Genomic DNA, 22821 nt, shown 5'->3' with positions numbered 1-22821 from the left:
TATGTCACCTATCCATTATTAATCCAATTGTTTGAAAGGGTTAAAAAACACACACACACACACATGATTTAAAAGTATTTTAATGCAATAAACACAGCGGTTGTTTTAATATTTTATTGCTCTCTCAATCCATTTGCAGGCCCTCGCTTGGCAAAACAATAAACACACAATATACATACCTTCTGCTGACCCGTCACGTCCCACGAGGTAATCCATCTGAAGGGGTTAAAATAATTTACAAGCAGGAGCCCTGCAAATGCAGCTGTGTGCTCGTGCTTGTAATTCCCCGGCGAATGAAGGAAATGTAGATCATTGACCTACATTTCCTTCAGTCGCGGTGATGCGCCCCCTGGTGGATGTCCTCCTATGACCTGGAGCGTGGGAAAAAGTTCCCAGGCTGCAGTTCATGAGAACATCCAGCAGGGGCGCATCACCGCGACTGAATGTAAGTACAGATCACTGCTTTCCTTTCAGCACCCGGGGGATTACAGGCACGAGCGAGTGGTTTATCGCAGCTCTGCCTGTAATATTAGTTAACCCCTTCAGATGGATTACCTCGTGGGACGAGACGGTTCATCAGAGAGGGTATGTATATTGTGTGTTTATTGTTTTGCCAAGCGAGGGTGTTCCTGATGGATTGAGAGAGCAATAAATTATTAAAACAACCACTGTGTTTCTTTCATTAAAATACTTTTAAATAATGTGTGTGTTTTTTAACCCTTTCATACAATTGGATTAATAATGGATAGGTGACATAATTGACGCCTCTCCATTATTAATCTGGCTTAATGTCACCTTCCAATAGCAAGGTGGCATTAACCCTTCATTACCCCATATCCCACCGCTACAGGGAGTGGGAAGAGAGTGGCCAAGTGCCAGAATAGGCGCATCTTCCAGATGTGCCTTTTCTGGGGTGGCTGGGGGCAGATGTTTTTAGCCACGGGGTGGCCAATAACCATGGACCCTCTCCTGGCTATTAATATCTGCCCTCAGTCACTGGCTTTACCATTCTGGCTGAGAAAATTGCGCGGGAGCCCACGCCAATTTTTTCCGCCATTTAACCCTTTATTTTAGCAGCTACAGCGCTGAAATTTTGCACATACACACTACTAACATTAGTAGTGAGGAATATGCAAAAAAAAGGGGATATGAGATGGTTTACTGTATGTAATCATGTCTCATATCCTGTCGGGTTTGTGCAGGAGAAATGAAAAGCCGGCAATTGAATTAGCGGCTTTTATGCTATCTAGCGCTGCATTAAATATAAATATACATATATAGGTGTCTCACTGACATATATATATGTATATATACCTATTCTATGTGTATATATCTACTCTATTCTAACCTGTCAGTGTGATTTTACTGTACACGGCGCGGAATTGCCGGCTTTTCAAAGGACACTGGTGCGTAAAAATCGGACAGCAATACAGATGTCATACTGATGTCATACGGATGATGCGATTAAAAATCGCATTACACTCGCATTGCACTCGCATGACAATCGCATACGTTACATCCGTTTTTTCGGTCCAGATTACGGACCGATTTGTCTCTCGGCAGTGGAAATGTACCCTTAGCCCAAGAGTGCTCAGTCAACCAAAGACTTAGACCTCCTGGGATTAGTGAAGGTATAGGGAAAGAGGGGCATCTTATAGAGGTCCTCTTGATCTGACGGGGCCTATTTAGTGGAAGAAACCCTTTGACCTGCAGATGTTTGGCAGAGAATGAACGGCAAATCCTTCCCACCGCCAACAGCACGAGTTAAGACATCGAGGCTTCGTAATGTGTTTTACATACTGATATTTGACCCCTGCCTGGAGTACGTTGGCTCTCCTCCATTTCTAATAGCAAGAAACTTCCATTCCTCAAGGAATAGACGGCTTAATCCGTCCACATGTGCTCGAGACCGTGTCCAAAAACACATTTACTGCTGGAGTTCCTTGGTCAGGAAGAGGCCACGTGAAGAGGGAAGCGCTACAGGAGGAGGAATGAAAACTCACAGTAAATATATAAGACACTGAGTCGTCTTCTTACGGATGCAATCAAAATTGTAAATTTGGTTTACGGGCAAAATTTACAGACTTTCTTCTGTTTTCAATAAATCAATGAGACAAGAACAATGTAAATAGCTGAACACAACGAATATATCAAGTGGTGTCTCTAAATTCAGCACAAAATGCCACTTTAGTACATAGTAGAGCCTCTCTGGCTGTTATGACCCACTGCTCTTCTGGCTGTTATGAGCTGCCTCAGGTTTGAGGTGTAACTAGACACCAGCTTTGGCAGCGTTTCCGAGGAATCTTAGCCCATTCCTCATGGACAATGGCCTCCAGATTTTTAATATTCTTGAGTTTTCTGCTGCAGCTGCCTTGTTCACATCCCACCAAAGATTTCTTTATGGGGTCCAAGTCGGGATACTGTGACAAATATTCCAGAATCTTTCAGAACTTCTTCTGAAACCAGGCCTTGGTGAACTTTGAGGCTTGGGATACTTTTCCTGTTGGAAGGTCCAATGACTGCCAAGCTTAAGCTCCTCACAGAAGGCATGATGTTTTTATCACCGAGCCAGCACCATACTTCACTGTAGACATCACAGAGACACAACCATGCTTCACTGTAGACATCACAGAGACACCACCATGCTTCACTGTAGACATCACAGAGACACCACCATGCTTCACTGTAGACATCACAGAGACACCACCATGCTTCACTGTAGACATCACAGAGACACCACCATGCTTCACTGTAGACATCACAGAGACACCACCATGCTTCACTGTAGCCATCACAGAGACACCACCATGCTTCACTGTAGACATCACAGAGACACCACCATGCTTCACTGTAGACTTCACAGAGGCACCACTATGCTTCATTATAGACATCACAAAGACACTACCATGCATCACTGTAGACATCACAGAGATACCACTATGCTTCACTGTAGACATCACAGAGATACCACTATGCTTCACTGTACACACCACAGAGACACCACTATGCTTCATTGTAGATATCACCAAGCCACATACATGCTCCACTGCAGGCATCACTGAGCCACAGACAAGTTTCACTGTATGCATCACTCAGCCAATGCCATGCTTCACTGTATACATCATGAGTCATGACGCCACTGCCATGTTTCACTGCAGACATCACTGAGCTACCACCATGCTTCACTGTAGGGATCACCATGCTATAGACATACATCACTTTAGGCAAGGTATTTTTTTAAGCAGATGCTTCATTATTCTACAGACAGATTGCTAATCTATTGGCCTTAAAAGTTCAAGTTTCGTTTCAATGCTCCACAGAGCAGGATTCCAAAATGTATGTGGTTATTTAGATGGTTTTGATCATTTTGAAGACAACCATTCTTGTGTTTGTGGGTAGAGGTGACATCTTGGAGTTTGGGCATGGAGTTCTTCAACATTTCTTGCGTCTCACTGTACAAGCTGAAAGCTCAGTGCTGCTGCCACCAGGTCTCACTGCAGGTTTTGTGCAGTCACTGGAAGGTTTCTGACCACCTGCCAATGCAGTAATCTAGTGACAGCCGGTGACAGCTTCCTCTTCCTGCCAAGTTCAGGTAGTGTGGACGGTGCTCCTGTAACTTTGGTTTTGTGATATCTGTTTTCATCTGTATCTCCAGGAACATTCATTGCCTTTGTATCTTTTTGAATCATTTTACTTGTTTGTGCAATAATCTTTCTTTTTGGACAACATTTTTGGACCAGTTGTCCATGTGGCCATGTGGACAGCAGGATATAACAGCCAGAGCGTAGCATGTCATAACAGCCAAAGGGTTGCAGATCATAACAGCTAGAGGGTAGCAGGTCATTACAGCCAGAGAGTAGCAGGTCATAATGGCCAGAGAGGCAGCAGTTCATAATGACCAGAGGGTAGCAGGTCATAGCAGCCAGAGTGTAGCAGGTTGTAACAGCCAAAGGGTAGCAGGTCGTAACGGTCAGAGGGTAGCAGGTCATAACGGTCAGAGGGTAGCAGGTCGTAACAACCACAGTATAGCTGGTCATAACAGCCAGAGGGTAGCAGGTCATAGTGGCCAGAGGGTAGCAGGTCATTATAACTAGAGAGGCAGCAGATCATAATGGCCGGAGGGTAGCAGATTTAAATGGCCAGAGAAGCAGCAGTTCATAATGGGCAGAGCATAGCAGGTCATAACGGCCAGAGGGTAGCAGGTCATCATGGCCAGAGAGGGAGCAGGTCATAACAGCCAGAGGGAAGCAGATCATAACGGCCGGAGAGGTAGCAGGTAATAGCAGCCAGAGGGTAGCAGATCATAGGGGCCAGAAGGTAGCAGGACATTACAGCCGCAGGGTAGCAGATCATAGGGACCAGAAGGTAGCAGGTCATTACAGCCTCAGGGTAGCAGATCATAGGGACCAGAAGGTAGCAGGTCATTACAGCCACAGGGTAGCATATCATAGGGACCAGAAGGTAGCAGGTCATTACAGCCGCAGGGTAGCAGATCATAGGGACCAGAAGGTAGCAGGTCATTACAGCCGCAGGGTAGCAGATCATAGCGGCCAGAAGGTAGCAGGTCATTACAGCCGCAGGGTAGCAGATCATAGCGGCCAGAAGGTAGCAGGTCATTACAGCCGCAGGGTAGCAGATCATAGCGGCCAGAAGGTAGCAGGTCATTACAGCCACAGGGTAGCAGATCATAGCGGCCAGAAGGTAGCAGGTCATTACAGCCGCAGGGTAGCAGATCATAGCGGCCAGAAGGTAGCAGGTCATTACAGCCACAGAGTAGCAGATCATAGCGGCCAGAAGGTAGCAGGTCATTACAGCCACAGGGTAGCAGATCATAGCGACCAGAAGGTAGCAGGTCATTACAGCCACAGGGTAGCAGATCATAGCGACCAGAAGGTAGCAGGTCTTTACAGCCAGAGGGTAGATCATAGCGACCAGAAGGTAGCAGGTCATTACAGCCACAGAGTAGCAGATCATAGCGGCCAGAAGGTAGCAGGTCATTACAGCCACAGGGTAGCAGATCATAGCGACCAGAAGGTAGCAGGTCTTTACAGCCAGAGGGTAGCAGATCATAGCGACCAGAAGGTAGCAGGTCATTACAGCCACAGGGTAGCAGATCATAGCGACCAGAAGGTAGCAGGTCTTTACAGCCACAGGGTAGCAGATCATAGCGGCCAGAAGGTAGCAGGTCTTTACAGCCAGAGGAACTCTACTAAGTACTAAAAATACTTGTCATGAAGGGGTAAAAAAATTCTGAACCTGCAGTAGTCAGTAAAAGTGTCATTCTGTGGTGGATTTGGAGAAACCACTTGATATAATAGATGTGTTCAGTTAGTTTCATTGTTCTTATTTCATTAGTTTATTGCGAAGAGCAGAAATTTGTAGCTTTTCCTAATACACCAAGTTAGCATGTGGGGGGGGGGGGTCATTTTGACTGTTTTGGGGTGTTCATTTTTGAGGGGTAATTCTCACTATCTTAGGGGTCTGGTGCCCTTGTTAGGTTTGTGGAGAGAGCTGAGACAGGGGTTAGTGGCAGCCATTAACATACATTGGCGGTATAGCCTTCAGCCCCGTACTGATCTGTTTATACCCACTGACATTCTATTCTTGCATCAGGAGGATCAGGATGAGCAGCTATTCAGTTATACAGTGAATGGGAGCACTCACTTTCCCAGTGTAGAACAGCTCTCCTCTTATCACGGTCCCGTCACAGATCTTCTTCTTTATCGCCCGTCCCACTTCCTTTTCATTCTTGTAGAAATGAGCCCCGTCTATGTGGCGAAAGCCAACCTCTATCGCCAATTCCGTGGCCGGTTCACTGTCAGCGACTGGAAACTGGGAGAAAAGATGAAAAAAATGTGTAGGTAGAAGGGAAAACATATGAAAAGCGTATGTGACACCGGAGAACAAGGAGACGATGTCTAAAGAAAGAACGTAGGTGTGCACGGAGGAAGATACACACCTTCTACAATCACAAAAGCTAAAGCTTTGGTTAATCGGATAAATAACTGTATAATATATTTATAGAGGAGACAAAGTATAACTAATGTGATAAATTCTATAATTACGGTTACCTGAGGCTACCACTAGAGGGAGCAGCTCAACATAAAGTACACCGAGGGGAAGCTGTACTAATCTGATTGCCAAGAGCGCCCTCTATAGGTAGCTGTAGGTAATTGTTAGGACGGCGAGGATACAGTAACTCAGGATCAGTAATGTAATGTATGTACACAGTGACTGCACCAGCAGAATAGTGAGTGCAGCTCTGGAGGATAATACAGCATGTAACTCAGGATCAGTAATGTAATGCATGTACACAGTGACTGCACCAGCAGAATAGTGAGTGCAGCTCTGGGGTATAATACAGGATGTAACTCAGGATCAGTAATATAATGTATGTACACAGTGACTGCACCAGCAGAATAGTGAGTGCAGCTCTGGGGTATAATAGACGATGTAACTCAGGATCAGTAATGTAGTGTATGTACACAGTGACTGCACCAGCAGAATAGTGAGTGCAGCTCTGGGGTATAATGCAGGATGTGTTATGGTTCTCAATGGCAAGAGAACATAGCCCAGCAAACATACGAACTAGCTCTTGGAAGGATGGAAACTAAACTGACCATGAACTAAACCTGCCGCACAACTAACAGTAGCCGGGTAGCGTAGCCTGCGTTTTATCCCTAGACGCCCAGCGCCGGCCGGAGGACTAACTAATCCTGGCAGAGGAAAATATAGTCCTGGCTCACCTCTAGAGAAATTTCCCCGAAAGGCAGACAGAGGCCCCCACAAATATTGGCGGTGATTTTAGATGAAATGACAAATGTAGTATGAAAATAGGTTTAGCAAAATTGAGGTCCGCTTACTAGATAGCTGGAAGACAGAAAGGGCACTTTCATGGTCAGCTGAAAACCCTATCAAAATACCATCCTGAAATTACTTTAAGACTCTAGTATAAACTCATAACATCAGAGTGGCAATTTCAGATCACAAGAGCTTTCCAGACACAGAAACGAAACTACAGCTGTGAACTGGAACAAAATGCAAAAACAAACAAGGACTAAAGTCCAACTTAGCTGGGAGTTGTCTAGCAGCAGGAACATGCACAGAAAGGCTTCTGATTACAATGTTGACCGGCATGGAAGTGACAGAGGAGCAAGGCTAAATAGCGACTCCCACATCCTGATGGAAACAGGTGAACAGAGAGGATGATGCACACCAGTTCAATTCCACCAGTGGCCACCGGGGGAGCCCAAAATCCAATTTCACAACAGTACCCCCCCCTCAAGGAGGGGGCACCGAACCCTCACCAGAACCACCAGGGCGATCAGGATGAGCCCTATGAAAGGCACGGACCAAATCGGAGGCATGAACATCAGAGGCAGTCACCCAAGAATTATCCTCCTGACCGTATCCCTTCCATTTGACCAGATACTGGAGTTTCCGTCTGGAAACACGGGAGTCCAAGATTTTTTCCACAACGTACTCCAACTCGCCCTCAACCAACACCGGAGCAGGAGGCTCAACGGAAGGCACAACCGGTACCTCATACCTGCGCAATAATGACCGATGAAAAACATTATGAATAGAAAAAGATGCAGGGAGGTCCAAACGGAAGGACACAGGGTTAAGAATCTCCAATATCTTGTACGGGCCGATGAACCGAGGCTTAAACTTGGGAGAAGAAACCCTCATAGGGACAAAACGAGAAGACAACCACACCAAGTCCCCAACACAAAGCCGAGGACCAACCCGACGCCGGCGGTTGGCAAAAAGCTGAGTCTTCTCCTGGGACAACTTCAAATTGTCCACTACCTGCCCCCAAATCTGATGCAACCTCTCCACCACAGCATCCACTCCAGGACAATCCGAAGATTCCACCTGACCAGAAGAAAATCGAGGATGAAACCCCGAATTACAGAAAAAGGGAGACACCAAGGTGGCAGAACTGGCCCGATTATTGAGGGCAAACTCCGCTAAAGGCAAAAAAGCAACCCAATCATCCTGATCTGCAGACACAAAACACCTCAAATATGTCTCCAAGGTCTGATTCGTCCGCTCGGTCTGGCCATTAGTCTGAGGATGGAAAGCAGACGAGAAAGACAAATCTATGCCCATCCTAGCACAGAATGCTCGCCAAAATCTAGACACGAATTGGGTACCTCTGTCAGAAACGATATTCTCCGGAATACCATGCAAACGGACCACATTTTGAAAAAACAGAGGAACCAACTCGGAAGAAGAAGGCAACTTAGGCAGGGGAACCAAATGGACCATCTTAGAGAAACGATCACACACCACCCAGATGACAGACATCTTCTGAGAAACAGGAAGATCCGAAATAAAATCCATCGAGATGTGCGTCCAGGGCCTCTTCGGGATAGGCAAGGGCAACAACAATCCACTAGCCCGAGAACAACAAGGCTTGGCCCGAGCACAAACGTCACAAGACTGCACGAAGCCTCGCACATCTCGAGACAGGGAAGGCCACCAGAAGGACCTTGCCACCAAATCCCTGGTACCAAAGATTCCAGGATGACCTGCCAACGCAGAAGAATGAACCTCAGAAATGACTTTACTGGTCCAATCATCAGGAACAAACAGTCTACCAGGTGGGCAACGATCAGGTCTATCCGCCTGAAACTCCTGCAAGGCCCGCCGCAGGTCTGGAGAAACGGCAGACAATATCACTCCATCCTTAAGGATACCTGTAGGTTCAGAATTACCAGGGGAGTCAGGCTCAAAACTCCTAGAAAGGGCATCCGCCTTAACATTCTTAGAACCCGGCAGGTAGGACACCACAAAATTAAACCGAGAGAAAAACAACGACCAGCGCGCCTGTCTAGGATTCAGGCGTCTGGCGGACTCAAGATAAATTAGATTTTTGTGGTCAGTCAATACCACCACCTGATGTCTAGCCCCCTCAAGCCAATGACGCCACTCCTCAAAAGCCCACTTCATGGCCAAAAGCTCCCGATTCCCAACATCATAATTCCGCTCGGCGGGCGAAAATTTACGCGAGAAAAAAGCACAAGGTCTCATCACGGAGCAATCGGAACTTCTCTGCGACAAAACCGCCCCAGCTCCGATTTCAGAAGCGTCGACCTCAACCTGAAAAGGAAGAGCAACATCAGGCTGACGCAACACAGGGGCGGAAGAAAAGCGGCGCTTAAGCTCCCGAAAGGCCTCCACAGCAGCAGGGGACCAATCAGCAACATCAGCACCCTTCTTAGTCAAATCAGTCAATGGTTTAACAACATCAGAAAAACCAGCAATAAATCGACGATAAAAGTTAGCAAAGCCCAAAAATTTCTGAAGACTCTTAAGAGAAGAGGGTTGCGTCCAATCACAAATAGCCTGAACCTTGACAGGATCCATCTCGATGGAAGAGGGGGAAAAAATATATCCCAAAAAGGAAATCTTTTGAACCCCAAAAACGCACTTAGAACCCTTCACACAGAAGGAATTAGACCGCAAAACCTGAAAAACCCTCCTGACCTGCTGGACATGAGAGTCCCAGTCATCCGAAAAAATCAAAATATCATCCAGATACACAATCATAAATTTATCCAAATAATCACGGAAAATGTCATGCATAAAGGACTGAAAGACTGAAGGGGCATTTGAAAGACCAAAAGGCATCACCAAATACTCAAAGTGGCCCTCGGGCGTATTAAATGCGGTTTTCCACTCATCCCCCTGCTTAATTCGCACCAAATTATACGCCCCACGAAGATCTATCTTAGAGAACCACTTGGCCCCCTTTATGCGAGCAAACAAATCAGTCAGCAGTGGCAACGGATATTGATATTTAACCGTGATTTTATTCAAAAGCCGATAATCAATGCACAGCCTCAAAGAGCCATCTTTCTTAGCCACAAAGAAAAAACCGGCTCCTAAGGGAGATGACGAAGGACGAATATGTCCCTTTTCCAAGGACTCCTTTATATATTCTCGCATAGCAGCATGTTCAGGCACAGACAGATTAAATAAACGACCCTTAGGGTATTTACTACCCGGAATCAAATCTATGGCACAATCGCACTCCCGGTGCGGAGGTAATGAACCAAGCTTAGGTTCTTCAAAAACGTCACGATATTCAGTCAAGAATTCAGGAATCTCAGAGGGAATAGATGATGAAATGGAAACCACAGGTACGTCCCCATGCGTCCCCTTACATCCCCAGCTTAACACAGACATAGCTTTCCAGTCAAGGACTGGGTTATGAGATTGCAGCCATGGCAATCCAAGCACCAACACATCATGTAGGTTATACAGCACAAGAAAGCGAATAATCTCCTGGTGATCCGGATTAATCCGCATAGTTACTTGTGTCCTGTATTGTGGTTTATTGCTAGCCAATGGGGTGGAGTCAATCCCCTTCAGGGGTATAGGAGTTTCAAGAGGCTCCAAATCATACCCACAGCGTTTGGCAAAGGACCAATCCATAAGACTCAAAGCGGCGCCAGAGTCGACATAGGCATCCGCGGTAATAGATGATAAAGAACAAATCAGGGTCACAGATAGAATAAACTTAGACTGTAAAGTGCCAATTGAAACAGACTTATCAAGCTTCTTAGTACGCTTAGAACATGCTGATATAACATGAGTTGAATCACCGCAATAGAAGCACAACCCATTTTTTCGTCTAAAATTCTGCCGTTCACTTCTGGACAGAATTCTATCACATTGCATATTCTCTGGCGTCTTCTCAGTAGACACCGCCAAATGGTGCACAGGTTTGCGCTCCCGCAGACGCCTATCGATCTGGATAGCCATTGTCATGGACTCATTCAGACCCGCAGGCACAGGGAACCCCACCATAACATCCTTAATGGCATCAGAGAGACCCTCTCTGAAATTCGCCGCCAGGGCGCACTCATTCCACTGAGTAAGCACAGCCCATTTACGGAATTTCTGGCAGTATATTTCAGCTTCGTCTTGCCCCTGAGATAGGGACATCAAGGCCTTTTCCGCCTGAAGTTCTAACTGAGGTTCCTCATAAAGCAACCCCAAGGCCAGAAAAAACGCATCCACATTGAGCAACGCAGGATCCCCTGGAGCCAATGCAAAAGCCCAATCCTGAGGGTCGCCCCGGAGCAAAGAAATCACAATCCTGACCTGCTGAGCAGGATCTCCAGCAGAGCGAGATTTCAGGGACAAAAACAACTTGCAATTATTTTTGAAATTTTGAAAGCAAGATCTATTCCCCGAGAAAAATTCAGGCAAAGGAATTCTAGGTTCAGATATAGGAACATGAACAACAAAATCTTGTAAGTTTTGAACTTTCGTGGTGAGATTATTCAAACCTGCAGCTAAACTCTGAATATCCATTTTAAACAGGTGAACACAGAGCCATTCCAGGATTAGAAGGAGAGAGAGAGAGAGAAAGGCTGCAATATAGGCAGACTTGCAAGAGATTCAATTACAAGCACACTCAGAACTGAGAAAAAAAAAAAAAAATCTTCAGCAGACTTCTCTTTTCTCTCCTTTCTCTGTCAATTAATTTAACCCTTTATGGCCGGTCAAACTGTTATGGTTCTCAATGGCAAGAGAACATAGCCCAGCAAACATACGAACTAGCTCTTGGAAGGATGGAAACTAAACTGACCATGAACTAAACCTGCCGCACAACTAACAGTAGCCGGGTAGCGTAGCCTGCGTTTTATCCCTAGACGCCCAGCGCCGGCCGGAGGACTAACTAATCCTGGCAGAGGAAAATATAGTCCTGGCTCACCTCTAGAGAAATTTCCCCGAAAGGCAGACAGAGGCCCCCACAAATATTGGCGGTGATTTTAGATGAAATGACAAATGTAGTATGAAAATAGGTTTAGCAAAATTGAGGTCCGCTTACTAGATAGCTGGAAGACAGAAAGGGCACTTTCATGGTCAGCTGAAAACCCTATCAAAATACCATCCTGAAATTACTTTAAGACTCTAGTATAAACTCATAACATCAGAGTGGCAATTTCAGATCACAAGAGCTTTCCAGACACAGAAACGAAACTACAGCTGTGAACTGGAACAAAATGCAAAAACAAACAAGGACTAAAGTCCAACTTAGCTGGGAGTTGTCTAGCAGCAGGAACATGCACAGAAAGGCTTCTGATTACAATGTTGACCGGCATGGAAGTGACAGAGGAGCAAGGCTAAATAGCGACTCCCACATCCTGATGGAAACAGGTGAACAGAGAGGATGATGAACACCAGTTCAATTCCACCAGTGGCCACCGGGGGAGCCCAAAATCCAATTTCACAACAAGGATGTAACTCAGGATCAGTAATGTAATGTATGTACACAGTGACTGCACCAGCAGAATAGTGAGTGCAGCTCTGGGGTATAATACAGGATGTAACTCAGGGTCAGTAATGTAATGTATGTACACAGTGACTGCACCAGCAGAATAGTGAGTGCAGCTCTGGAGTATAATACAGGATGTAACTCAGGATCAGTAATGTAATGTATGTACACAGTGACTGCACCAGCAGAATAGTGAGTGCAGCTCTGGAGTATAATACACGATGTAACTCAGGATCAGTAATGTAGTGTATGTACACAGTGACTGCACCAGCAGAATAGTGAGTGCAGCTCTGGGGTATAATGCAGGATGTAACTCAGGATCAGTAATGTAATGTATGTACACAGTGACTTCACCAGCAGAATAGTGAGTGCAGCTCTGGGGTATAATACAGGATGTAACTCAGGGTCAGTAATGTAATGTATGTACACAGTGACTGCACCAGCAGAATAGTGAGTGCAGCTCTGGAGTATAATACAGGATGTAACTCAGGATCAGTAATGTAATGTATGTACACAGTGACTGCACCAGCAGAATAGTGAGCGCAGCTCTGGAGTATAATACAGGATGTAACTCAGGATCAGTAATGTAATGTATGCACACAGTGACTGCACCAGCAGAATAGTGAGTGCAGCTCTGGGGTATAATACAGGAGGTAACTCAGGATCAGTAATGTAATGTATGCACACAGTGACTGCACCAGCAGAATAGTGAGTGCAGCTCTGGGGTATAATACAGGAGGTAACTCAGAGTCAGGATCAGTAATGTAATGTATGTACACAGTGACTGCACCAGCAGAATAGTGAGTGCAGCTCTGGAGTATAATACAGGAGGTAACTCAGGATCAGTAATGTAATGTATGTACACAGAGACTGCACCAGCAGAATAGTGAGTGCAGCTCTGGGGTATAATACAGGAGGTAACTCAGGATCAGTAATGTAATGTATGTACACAGTGACTGCACCAGCAGAATAGTGAGTGCAGCTCTGGAGTATAATACAGGATGTAACTCAGGATCAGTAATGTAATGTATGTACACAGTGACTGCACCAGCAGAATAGTGAGTGGAGCTCTGGGGTATAATACAGGAGGTAACTCAGGATCAGTAATGTAATGTATGTACACAGTGACTGCACCAGCAGAATAGTGAGTGCAGCTCTGGGGTATAATACAGAATGTAACTAAGGATCAGTAATGTAATGTATGCACACAGTGACTGCACCAGCAGAATAGTGAGTGCAGCTCTGGGGTATAATACAGAATGTAACTAAGGATCAGTAATGTAATGTATGCACACAGTGACTGCACCAGCAGAATAGTGAGTGCAGCTCTGGGGTATAATACAGGATGTAACTCAGGATCAGTAATGTAATGTATGTACACAGTGACTGCACCAGCAGAATAGTGAGTGCAGCTCTGGAGTATAATATGGGATGTAACTCAGGATCAGTAATGTAATGTATGTACACAGTGACTGCACCAGCAGAATAGTGAGTGCAGCTCTGGGGTATAATACAGGATGTAACTCAGGATCAGTAATGTAATGTATGTACACAGTGACTGCACCAGCAGAATAGTGAGTGCAGCTCTGGAGTATAATATGGGATGTAACTCAGGATCAGTAATGTAATGTATGTACACAGTGACTGCACCAGCAGAATAGTGAGTGCAGCTCTGGAGTATAATACAGGATGTAATGCAATGTATGTACACAGTGACTTTGTTCCTTTATTGATAGCAATGTATAATTCTTAGTGATGCTGTCGCCATCTAGTGTCAGACATCGGGCACCTGCGGAACAATGAAGAAACCAACCTGTATAAAGTGATTGTACTTTTTAGAATGATCTCGTACTCGGTGATATTTGTGATGAAGGTTCGGGGGTTGTTAGTGTCGGATCGTAATTAAGTTGGAGAAATATAATTATCAATGCCGCAGGAAAGGGAATATTTAGACTTTGTTTTGAAAAACATCAAAAACCTTTTCATGTCTTGTGTCCGTGATCCGGGGTATATAGAGGACATGATGGAGAATATAATATACGGAGCAGTGTGAGGAGGATCAACAAAGGAGGGATTCAGGACGCCCCCACAACTGCGCGAGTCTCATAGTCCGGAACATCTGACAATCTGGAACGTTGTGCTGAGAGTGATGGCGGCACATTAGTGAGCGCGGACTGAGCGTTACCGTCCTGTCGTCACGTTACACTGGACTCTACGAATGTGACCAGCGATGACCGGTGACAATGACGCGACGCTCTGTCCTAGGCAGGAGCCTTGTCTATATTCTGACGTATATACGGCTCATGCAGACGTCCGATTTCCATGTTATTCACAGATAGCGCTCATACCTGTGATCAGGGGCGTAATGACCATGGTCATAGGGGTCACAACTTGTGGGGGCCCACCGACGCCAGCACAGACTTCAACTGGATGTGCGTCCTCAGTCTCACATTCAGCTGAACTGTATTGTGATGCAGAGACCTGTTGGGTCCGTGCGCGGCAATACACGCTGCCGGCCAATCAGAGGCTAGCAGCGACGTCAGTGTGCACGTGACTGGTGGCGCATGGCAGTGACGTCACACACCCCCATCACTTGCACGCTGAAGTCAGCTGCTGGCTCCAGAAGAGGACGCCGCACGGCGAGGGAGCGCAGGGAAGGTGGGTATAATGGAGTATTTTTTTCTACGCATTAAAGAACAGTGACAGAACGGGGGATCAAAGACCAAGATGGGGGATATATACCAGGATGGGGGATATATACCAGGATGGGGGATATATACCAGGATGGGGGACATATATACCAGGATGGGGTATATACAGTATATAAAAGGATGGGGGACATATATACCAGGATGGGGGATATATACCAGGATGGGGGACATATATACCAGGATGGGGGACATATACCAGGATGGGAGACATATATACCAGGATGGGGGATATATACCAGGATGGGGGACATATATACCAGGATGGGGGACATATATACCAGGATGGGGGACATATATACCAGGATGGGGGACATATATACCAGGATGGGGGATATATACCAGGATGGGGTATATACGGTATATAAACGGATGGGGGATATACAGAAAAATTAAGAGACCACTGCAAAATGTTCAGTTTGTCTGATTTGTCTCTTTATAGGTATATTTTTGAGCAAAATGTAAATTGTTCTTTTATTCTATAAACTTCTGACAACATGTCTCTGAAGTTCCAATCAATAAATTTTGTATTTATTTTCTGAAAATGAGAAATGGTCAAAATAATAAAAAAATTAATTGCCACAGACCTCAAATAATGCAAAGAAAACAAGTTCATAATCATTTAGAATCAACAATACTAATGTTTTAACTCAGGAAGAGTTCAGAAATCAATATTTTGTGGAATAACCATGAATCCCAGCTTTCATGCGTCTTGGCAGCTTTCCTCCAGTCTTTCACACCGCTCCTGGTACAATAATGTCAGCAGTTCTTCTTTGATGGCTTGTGACTATCCATCTTCCTCTTGATTACATTCCAGAGGTTTTCAATGGGGTTCAGGTCTGGAGATTGGGCGGCCATGACAGGGGTTTGATGTGGTGGCAGTAGCGTAGCTACCGGGGGGGCAGAGGGGGCTTTTGATACGTACCACCTGGGTCTTTTATGAGTATTAGTATAAGGAGCCCCCATATAGTAACTAAGAGCTGCATCACATTTACAGCACCACTCCAGCATTATTTTTTATTTCATTGCTGGAGCGGTGCTGACAATCCCCGTCCCCTGTCTGATACGCACCTTCTGGCGTTTTCACCTGTTTTTGTCTCCGCTCGGCTCCGTCTCCTGCAGTTTGTGGCCTGTCCGAGGCTCCAGTGTTTCATGGAGCGGCGCAGAGGTCACTAATCAGTGTGAGTCTGTGGGAGCCTCGTTCTGGCCTGTTCCTCACTCTCAGGCTATGTGCACACGGTGCAGATTCGCAGCAGTTTTCCATCTGGTTTACAGTGCCATATGAACCTATGGAAAACCAAATCCGCTGTGCCCATGGTGCGGAAAATACCACGCGGAAACACTGCATTGTATTTTCCGTAGCATGTCAATTCTTTTTGCAGATTCCGCAGCGTTTTACACCTGCTCCTGTATAGGATTCTGCAGGTGAAATCTGCACAAAAAACACAGGAAATCCGCGGTAAATCCACACACGAATCCGCAACAAGTGCACATAGCCTCATAGTCTTAGGCTGGGTTCACACTGCGTTAGTGTGACCCGTTTAACGGACTACGTTACACCGCGGCATAACGCAGTGTAACGTCCGTTAACGCCGCCATTGAATGCAATGGCGGACGCATCGCTAGCGATGTGCCGTCATTGAGTGACGGACCCTGAGACGCGGGCTGCAGCGTTTCCGGGTCCGTCACTGCTAGCGCAGAGCTACACATCCAATGTAGAGAAACAGAAGCATTTAGCCACGAATATATAAAAAGGATTTCCTTTATTTAAATATATCCTTCAAACAACATATACATTTTTCATTATTAATAAATTAAAAATGGGGTAAAGCTGCACAGAAAAAACCACCGCCAAATATCACAGAGATGACAAGTAAATGACATAGATGCCGAAATTTATATTCCTAGGAGTAAATATAAATATTGTTCACCTAGTATTGCACCTATTCCACAGTATGTCCTATAATATGGATTGCACAAATGCACTAGAAGCCTAGATCTTTATTCACTGCCTACATAACCTTTGTGGTATCAAAGTGATAAATATCAGATTCAGGGTTCAAGTGCCCTAAAGAAGTCTGACTTATAAGAGCATAGGAGTGCAAATATAAAGAGTCAATTACCTGCGAGAAGTGGCGGTGACTCAACCCGGACGCGCGTTTCGCCTGTGGCTTCGTCTGCGGGGAAAGTGTGTCTAGCAGAGCTAGCAGAGCTCTATCTGCGCTAGCGGGATGCAAACGCCGGCACTTGCGCTAGCAGCAGCCCGTTAGTGTATGTGCTGAGCGGGCTGCTGCTAACGCAATGTGAACCTAGCCTAACATTGAGCGCTTGTGACATAGCTTCTAACTTCTGGCCAGTCAGAAGCTGCGCTCACAAGTTTGAGCAGCGGCACTGCAGCGGTGCCACAAAATAGTGAATACGCCGGAGGATGAGTAAATGACCGGGGCATCCAAATCATGACAGGGAGCTGTGAATCCATCATACTGTGTATAAGGAAGCTGCGGGCCCATCATACTGTGTATATGGGAGCTGCGGGCCCATCATACTGTGATAAGGGAGCTGCAGGCCCATCATACTGTGTATAAGGGAGCTGCGGGCCCATCATACTGTGTATATGGGAGCTGCGGGTCCATCATACTGTGTATAAGGGAGCTGCGGGTCCATCATACTGTGATAAGGGAGCTGTGGGCCCATCATACTGTATATATGGGAGCTGTGAAGGCATATTGTGCATATGGGAGCTGTTGGCCCATTACACTGTATATAGGGGAGCTCTGGGGGGCATTATACTTTCTATAGTGGAGTTCTGTCAGCATTATACTGTATAGGGGAGCATTGGGCTCATACTATCTATAGGGGAGCAGTGGGATCATACTGTGTAGAGGGGAGCAGTGGGAACACCATACTGTGTATAGGGGAGCTGTGGGGGCCTTAGACTGCATATAGGGAAGCTTTGAGCTCACCATACTATGTATAATGGAGCAGTACATGGGGGAACTTAGGGGACATTATTAAATGTTAAGTGGGCACTTAAGCATTATTGTTATAGGGGCACTCAGAGTATTGTGACCATCAAAGTTGCATATGGTCACAATATGGCGGTAAAGTCAATGTTCGTTTTTGTATATAGATTTATTTTCAATAACAGTAGGGTCATATTCTGAGGTTCCCCTATATTCACAATTAGAGTGCGCAACCGTAGCTGTAATCAGGGTTAGCTGGTTAGGGGCCCACTCAGATGTTTCGCCCCCCTAAGTTGAAACCCTAGCTACGCCTCTGTGTGGTGGTCCTTCATCCACACCTTGACTGACCTAGGTGTTTAGCATGGCGCATTGTCCTGCTGGAAAAAACAGTCCTAAGAGTTGGGGAACATTGCCTGAGCAGAAGGAATCAACTATTTTTCCAGGATAACCTTTGATTCATACGTCCTTCGCAAAGAACAACCTGCCCAATTCCAGCCTTGCTGAAGCATCCCCAGATCATCACCGATCCTCCACCAAATTTCACAGTGAGCGCAAGACACTGTGGCTTGTACGCCTCGCTAGGTCTCCGTCTGACCATTAGATGACCAGGTGTTGATCTGGGGAGGCTTCAGCAAGGCTGGAATTGGGCAGGTTCTTTTCGAAGGACGTATGAATCAAGCCGCATACAAGGTTATCCTGGAAAAACAGTCTTCTCTTCCCCTAATGCCGGCCCTGGTGGAGTCAGGATATTCTGTTATGAGCTAAGTATTGAGGCTTTGGGGTTTCGTGCCATTGGCCACTTATCCACCAGAGGGAGAAAGAGAGATTGTACCCCTGCCTTCCTGGTGACTTAGTTCTCGTGGCTGTGTTGCAGAGAGTTACTAGTAACCTCCGAGCTAAGTGCTACTCATGTAACCTCTAAGCCAGTGTTCCCCAACTCCAGTCCTCAAGAGCCACCAAATTGCACCACCTGTGAAATACTAAGGAAATCCTGAAAACATGACCTGTTGGTGGCTCTTGAGGACTGGAGTGCCACTCATGTAACCTCCTGTTATGCCAGTGTAACAACTCATTCAGGAAAATAGGTAAAGCTAAAAAACTGCAACGGATCCTGACGGTTCCTGTACAGACTAGAGATCCTGACCTCACAGTCCCCAGTGGTTCCTGAGTGAGCTGAGATAGCCCTAACCACAGAATAGACCATGGCAACTCAGACCTGTGCTGCCTGAAAGGCCGTCAAGTTGCTTTATGTTCCTCCTAAAGAGCCAGAGGGCAGAGCAGAGTGTAAATTACCTACAAAAGGGAAAATGTGCTGAAAAATGAAAAGATCCCAGAGTGAGTAAAATAAACCATGAAATACAAAATAAAGTATAAAGTACAAACTGTTAGATAATAAGCCGCCTACTTACTAAAAGGAAACAGAAGGTAGGTGCAGAGTAAAGAACAGAAACAGCAAAGAGATAAACTCTAGGTGGAATTTCACTGACTGGCTTAAATTATAGCAGCATGGCCGGACATCCAAATGAAACTATCACCAGCAGGAAATACCAGGAGGGAGAATGTATATAAAGCCGCATCCGAAAGGTGATAGGCCAGACAAATGAGTGAATGAAAACACCTGTTACAGACTGCAGCCAGGATAACAAAAGCGAAACACCCAAAGAAAAAGTTTATCTGCCGTGGGTCAGCGCACAGAAAAAGCCGACCACAAAACACAGGCTCAAGGGTTCGAACCCAGAAGCATGACACCTCCAAGCTAAGGGCTTCATATGCAACCTGCATGCTAAGTGCCTTTCACGTCACCTCCAGGCTAGGTGCCAAAGACTGTAACCACAACGTTTTTTGTTCCATCTGGATTAAAGCTACATTTTTTCCTAGACGACCTGTGTGATCTTCATAACATAACCAAAGAACAAAAAGAGACAGAGTGCCCCCATAACAGTACCAACCACAGTGCCCTCATTACAGTACCAACCTCAGTGCCCTCATTACAGTACCAACCACAGTGCCCCATACTAGTACCAACCACAGTGCCCCATACTAGTACCAACCACAGTGCCCCATAACAGTTCCAACCACAGTGTCCTCATTACAGTACCAACCACAGTGCCCCATACTAGTACCAACCACAGTGCCCCATAACAGTACCAGCCACAGTGCCCCATAATAGTACCAACCACAGTGCCCCATACTAGTACCAACCACAGTGCCCCCATAACAGTACCAACCACATTGCCCCATAATAGTACCAACCACAGTGCCCCTTAACAGTACCAACCACAGTGCCCCATAATAGTACCAACCACAGTGCTTCATAACAGTTCCAACCACAGTGCCCTCATTACAGTACCAACCACAGTGCCCTATACTAGTACCAACCACAGTGCCCCCATAACAGTACCAGCCACAGTGCCCCATAATAGTACCAACCACAGTGCCCCTTAACAGTACCAACCACAGTGCCCCATAATAGTACCAACCACAGTGCTTCATAACAGTTCCAACCACAGTGCCCTCATTACAGTACCAACCACAGTGCCCCATAATAGTACCAACCACAGTTCCCATAACAGTACCAACCACAGTGACCTCATTACAGTACCAACCACAGTGCCCCATAATAGTACCAATCAGTGTCACATAACAGTACCAACCACAGTGCCCTCATTACAGTACCAACCATAGTGCCCCATAATAGTACCAACCACAGTGCCCCATAACAGTACCAACCACAGTGCCCTCATTACAGTACCAACCACAGTGCCCCATAATAGTACCAACCATAGTGCCCCATGACAGTACCAACCACAGTGCCCCATTTCAGTACCAACCACAGTGCCCTCATTACAGCACCAACCACAGTGCCCCATAATAGTACCAACCAGTGCCCCATGACAGTACCAACCACAGTGCCCCATAACAGTACCAACCACAGTGCCCTCATTACAGCACCAACCACAGTGCCCCATAATAGTACCAACCACAGTGCCCATAACAGTACCAACCATATGCCTCCCATAACAGTACCAACCATACTGCCGCATAACAGTACCATCCACAGTGCTCCATAACAGTATCAACCATAGTGCCCCATAACAGCACCAACCACAGTGCTTCATAACAGTTCCAACCACACTGCCCTCATTACAGTACCAACCACAGTGCCCCATAATAGTACCAACCACAGTGTCACATAACAGTACCAACCACAGTGCCCTCATCACAGCACCAACCACAGTGCCCCATAATAGTACCAACCACAGTGCCCATAACAGTACCAACCTCTGAAACCCTACAATAGAACTAGAGACAGAGTAATTCCATAGAGTACCAACCACAGTGCCCCATAACAGTACTAACCACAGTGCCCCCACAACAGTACCAACCATAGACCTCCCATAACAGGACCAACCACAGTGCCCCATAACAGTACCATCCACAGTGCCCCATAACAGTACCATCCACAGTGCTCCATAACAGTACCATCCACAGTGCTCCATAACAGTACCATCCACAGTGCCCCATAACAGTACCATCCACAGTGCTCCATAACAGTACCATCCACAGTGCTCCATAACAGTACCAACCATATACCTCCCATAAGAGGACCAACCATACTGCCCCATAACAGTATCAACCATAGACCTCCCATAACAGTACCAACCTCTGTAACCCTACAACAGAACCAGAGACAGAGTAACTCCACAGCAGTCCTAGCCACAGTGCTACCATTAGCAGTACTAACCACATGCCCCATAACAGTACCAGCCACATGCCCCATAATAGTACCAACCAGAGTAACCCTATAACAGAACCAGAGACAGAGTGCCTCCATTACATAACCAAAGAAGAAAGGAGATAGAGTGCCCCCATTACAGTAAGAGCCCCAATATCTCCGGAGCAAAAACAGTCCTTTTGCGTTTTGCCTCCATAAGATAACTAACCATTAACTGAAAGAGAGAGTGCCCCTAAAACAGAACCAGCCATCGCGCCCCCACAACACAACAAAATCCGTGCCATTATTCTACCTCTAAAAGTAGACAATGGGAACACGGCAAAGACACTAGAAGAGGAGAAACCTGTCAAATACCATATAGTCCAAAGCCCCCCAGGAATCTGAGCTTCTACAGCGCCAGAAGACCCAGTGGATATAAGTGGGAGAGGAAACGGCTGCAGGAAGTGAGTGTCCTCGCATCACATGCAGACCTGTCCTGCAGCTACACCAGCAATTCCATAAACACCTGTAATTGGGGGATCGCTATTTAACCCATTAACATCTGTGACTTTTTCAATACTCACATATTCGGGCGCATAGGTCCCGAACCCAAGAATTGGGATCCGGTTTCCATCATTCATCAACAGCGAGTCTGCTGCCATTGTCAGAGGCTTGGAGAGCGATGTATGTATGTGAGGGTGGAGGGCGGCGTACGTGATAGATCATGAGTTCTTCCCAGAGCTGGAGGCTTGAGGTTGCTGTATGGGAGCCAGAAAGAGACATTTTCTGGGTGTGACTTTGTACCTGGCGATCGTTTTATGTTGGAAATGCAAAAATAAAGGGATTAGTGCAACACATCGATGCTAATATGGGATGCGAGATTCTGCTTCAGGCCGGACGGGAATCGCACAAATGTTTCATGTACAGTGATCCGTGTGCAATGTGAGGATGCAATTTTTTCTCAAAAAAGTATCCGTGTGTCATTTGAATGGCATCTGTATGGCGAGATAGTCCACCATACAGTATTATGGGCACCACATAGTCCACCATACAGTATTACGGGCACCACATAGTCCTCCATACAGTATTACGGGCACCACATAGTCCTCCATACAGTATTATATGTACCACATAGTC

General features: G+C 46.1%; 1 protein-coding gene across 1 annotated transcript in view; it reads right to left on the bottom strand.

The window, feature by feature from the left end:
- Positions 1-22399, bottom strand: part of LOC143776977 (aldo-keto reductase family 1 member C1-like) — a 29082-nt gene extending 6683 nt beyond the window's left edge. Inside the window, exons 1-2 of the mRNA XM_077266859.1 lie at positions 22269-22399; positions 5665-5832 (exon numbers count right to left, since the gene is read on the bottom strand). Coding sequence (XP_077122974.1) covers positions 5665-5832; positions 22269-22346 — 246 coding nt within the window. The 5' untranslated portion in view covers positions 22347-22399. The remainder of the gene's footprint in view (positions 1-5664; positions 5833-22268) is intronic.
- Positions 22400-22821: the final 422 nt, after the last annotated feature.

Source organism: Ranitomeya variabilis, chromosome 5 (assembly GCF_051348905.1).
Source record: "Ranitomeya variabilis isolate aRanVar5 chromosome 5, aRanVar5.hap1, whole genome shotgun sequence".
NCBI classification, from domain to species: Eukaryota; Metazoa; Chordata; class Amphibia; order Anura; family Dendrobatidae; genus Ranitomeya; species Ranitomeya variabilis.
Note: the sequence above shows the minus strand (reverse complement) of the source record. Positions and strands in the feature narration are given on the sequence as shown.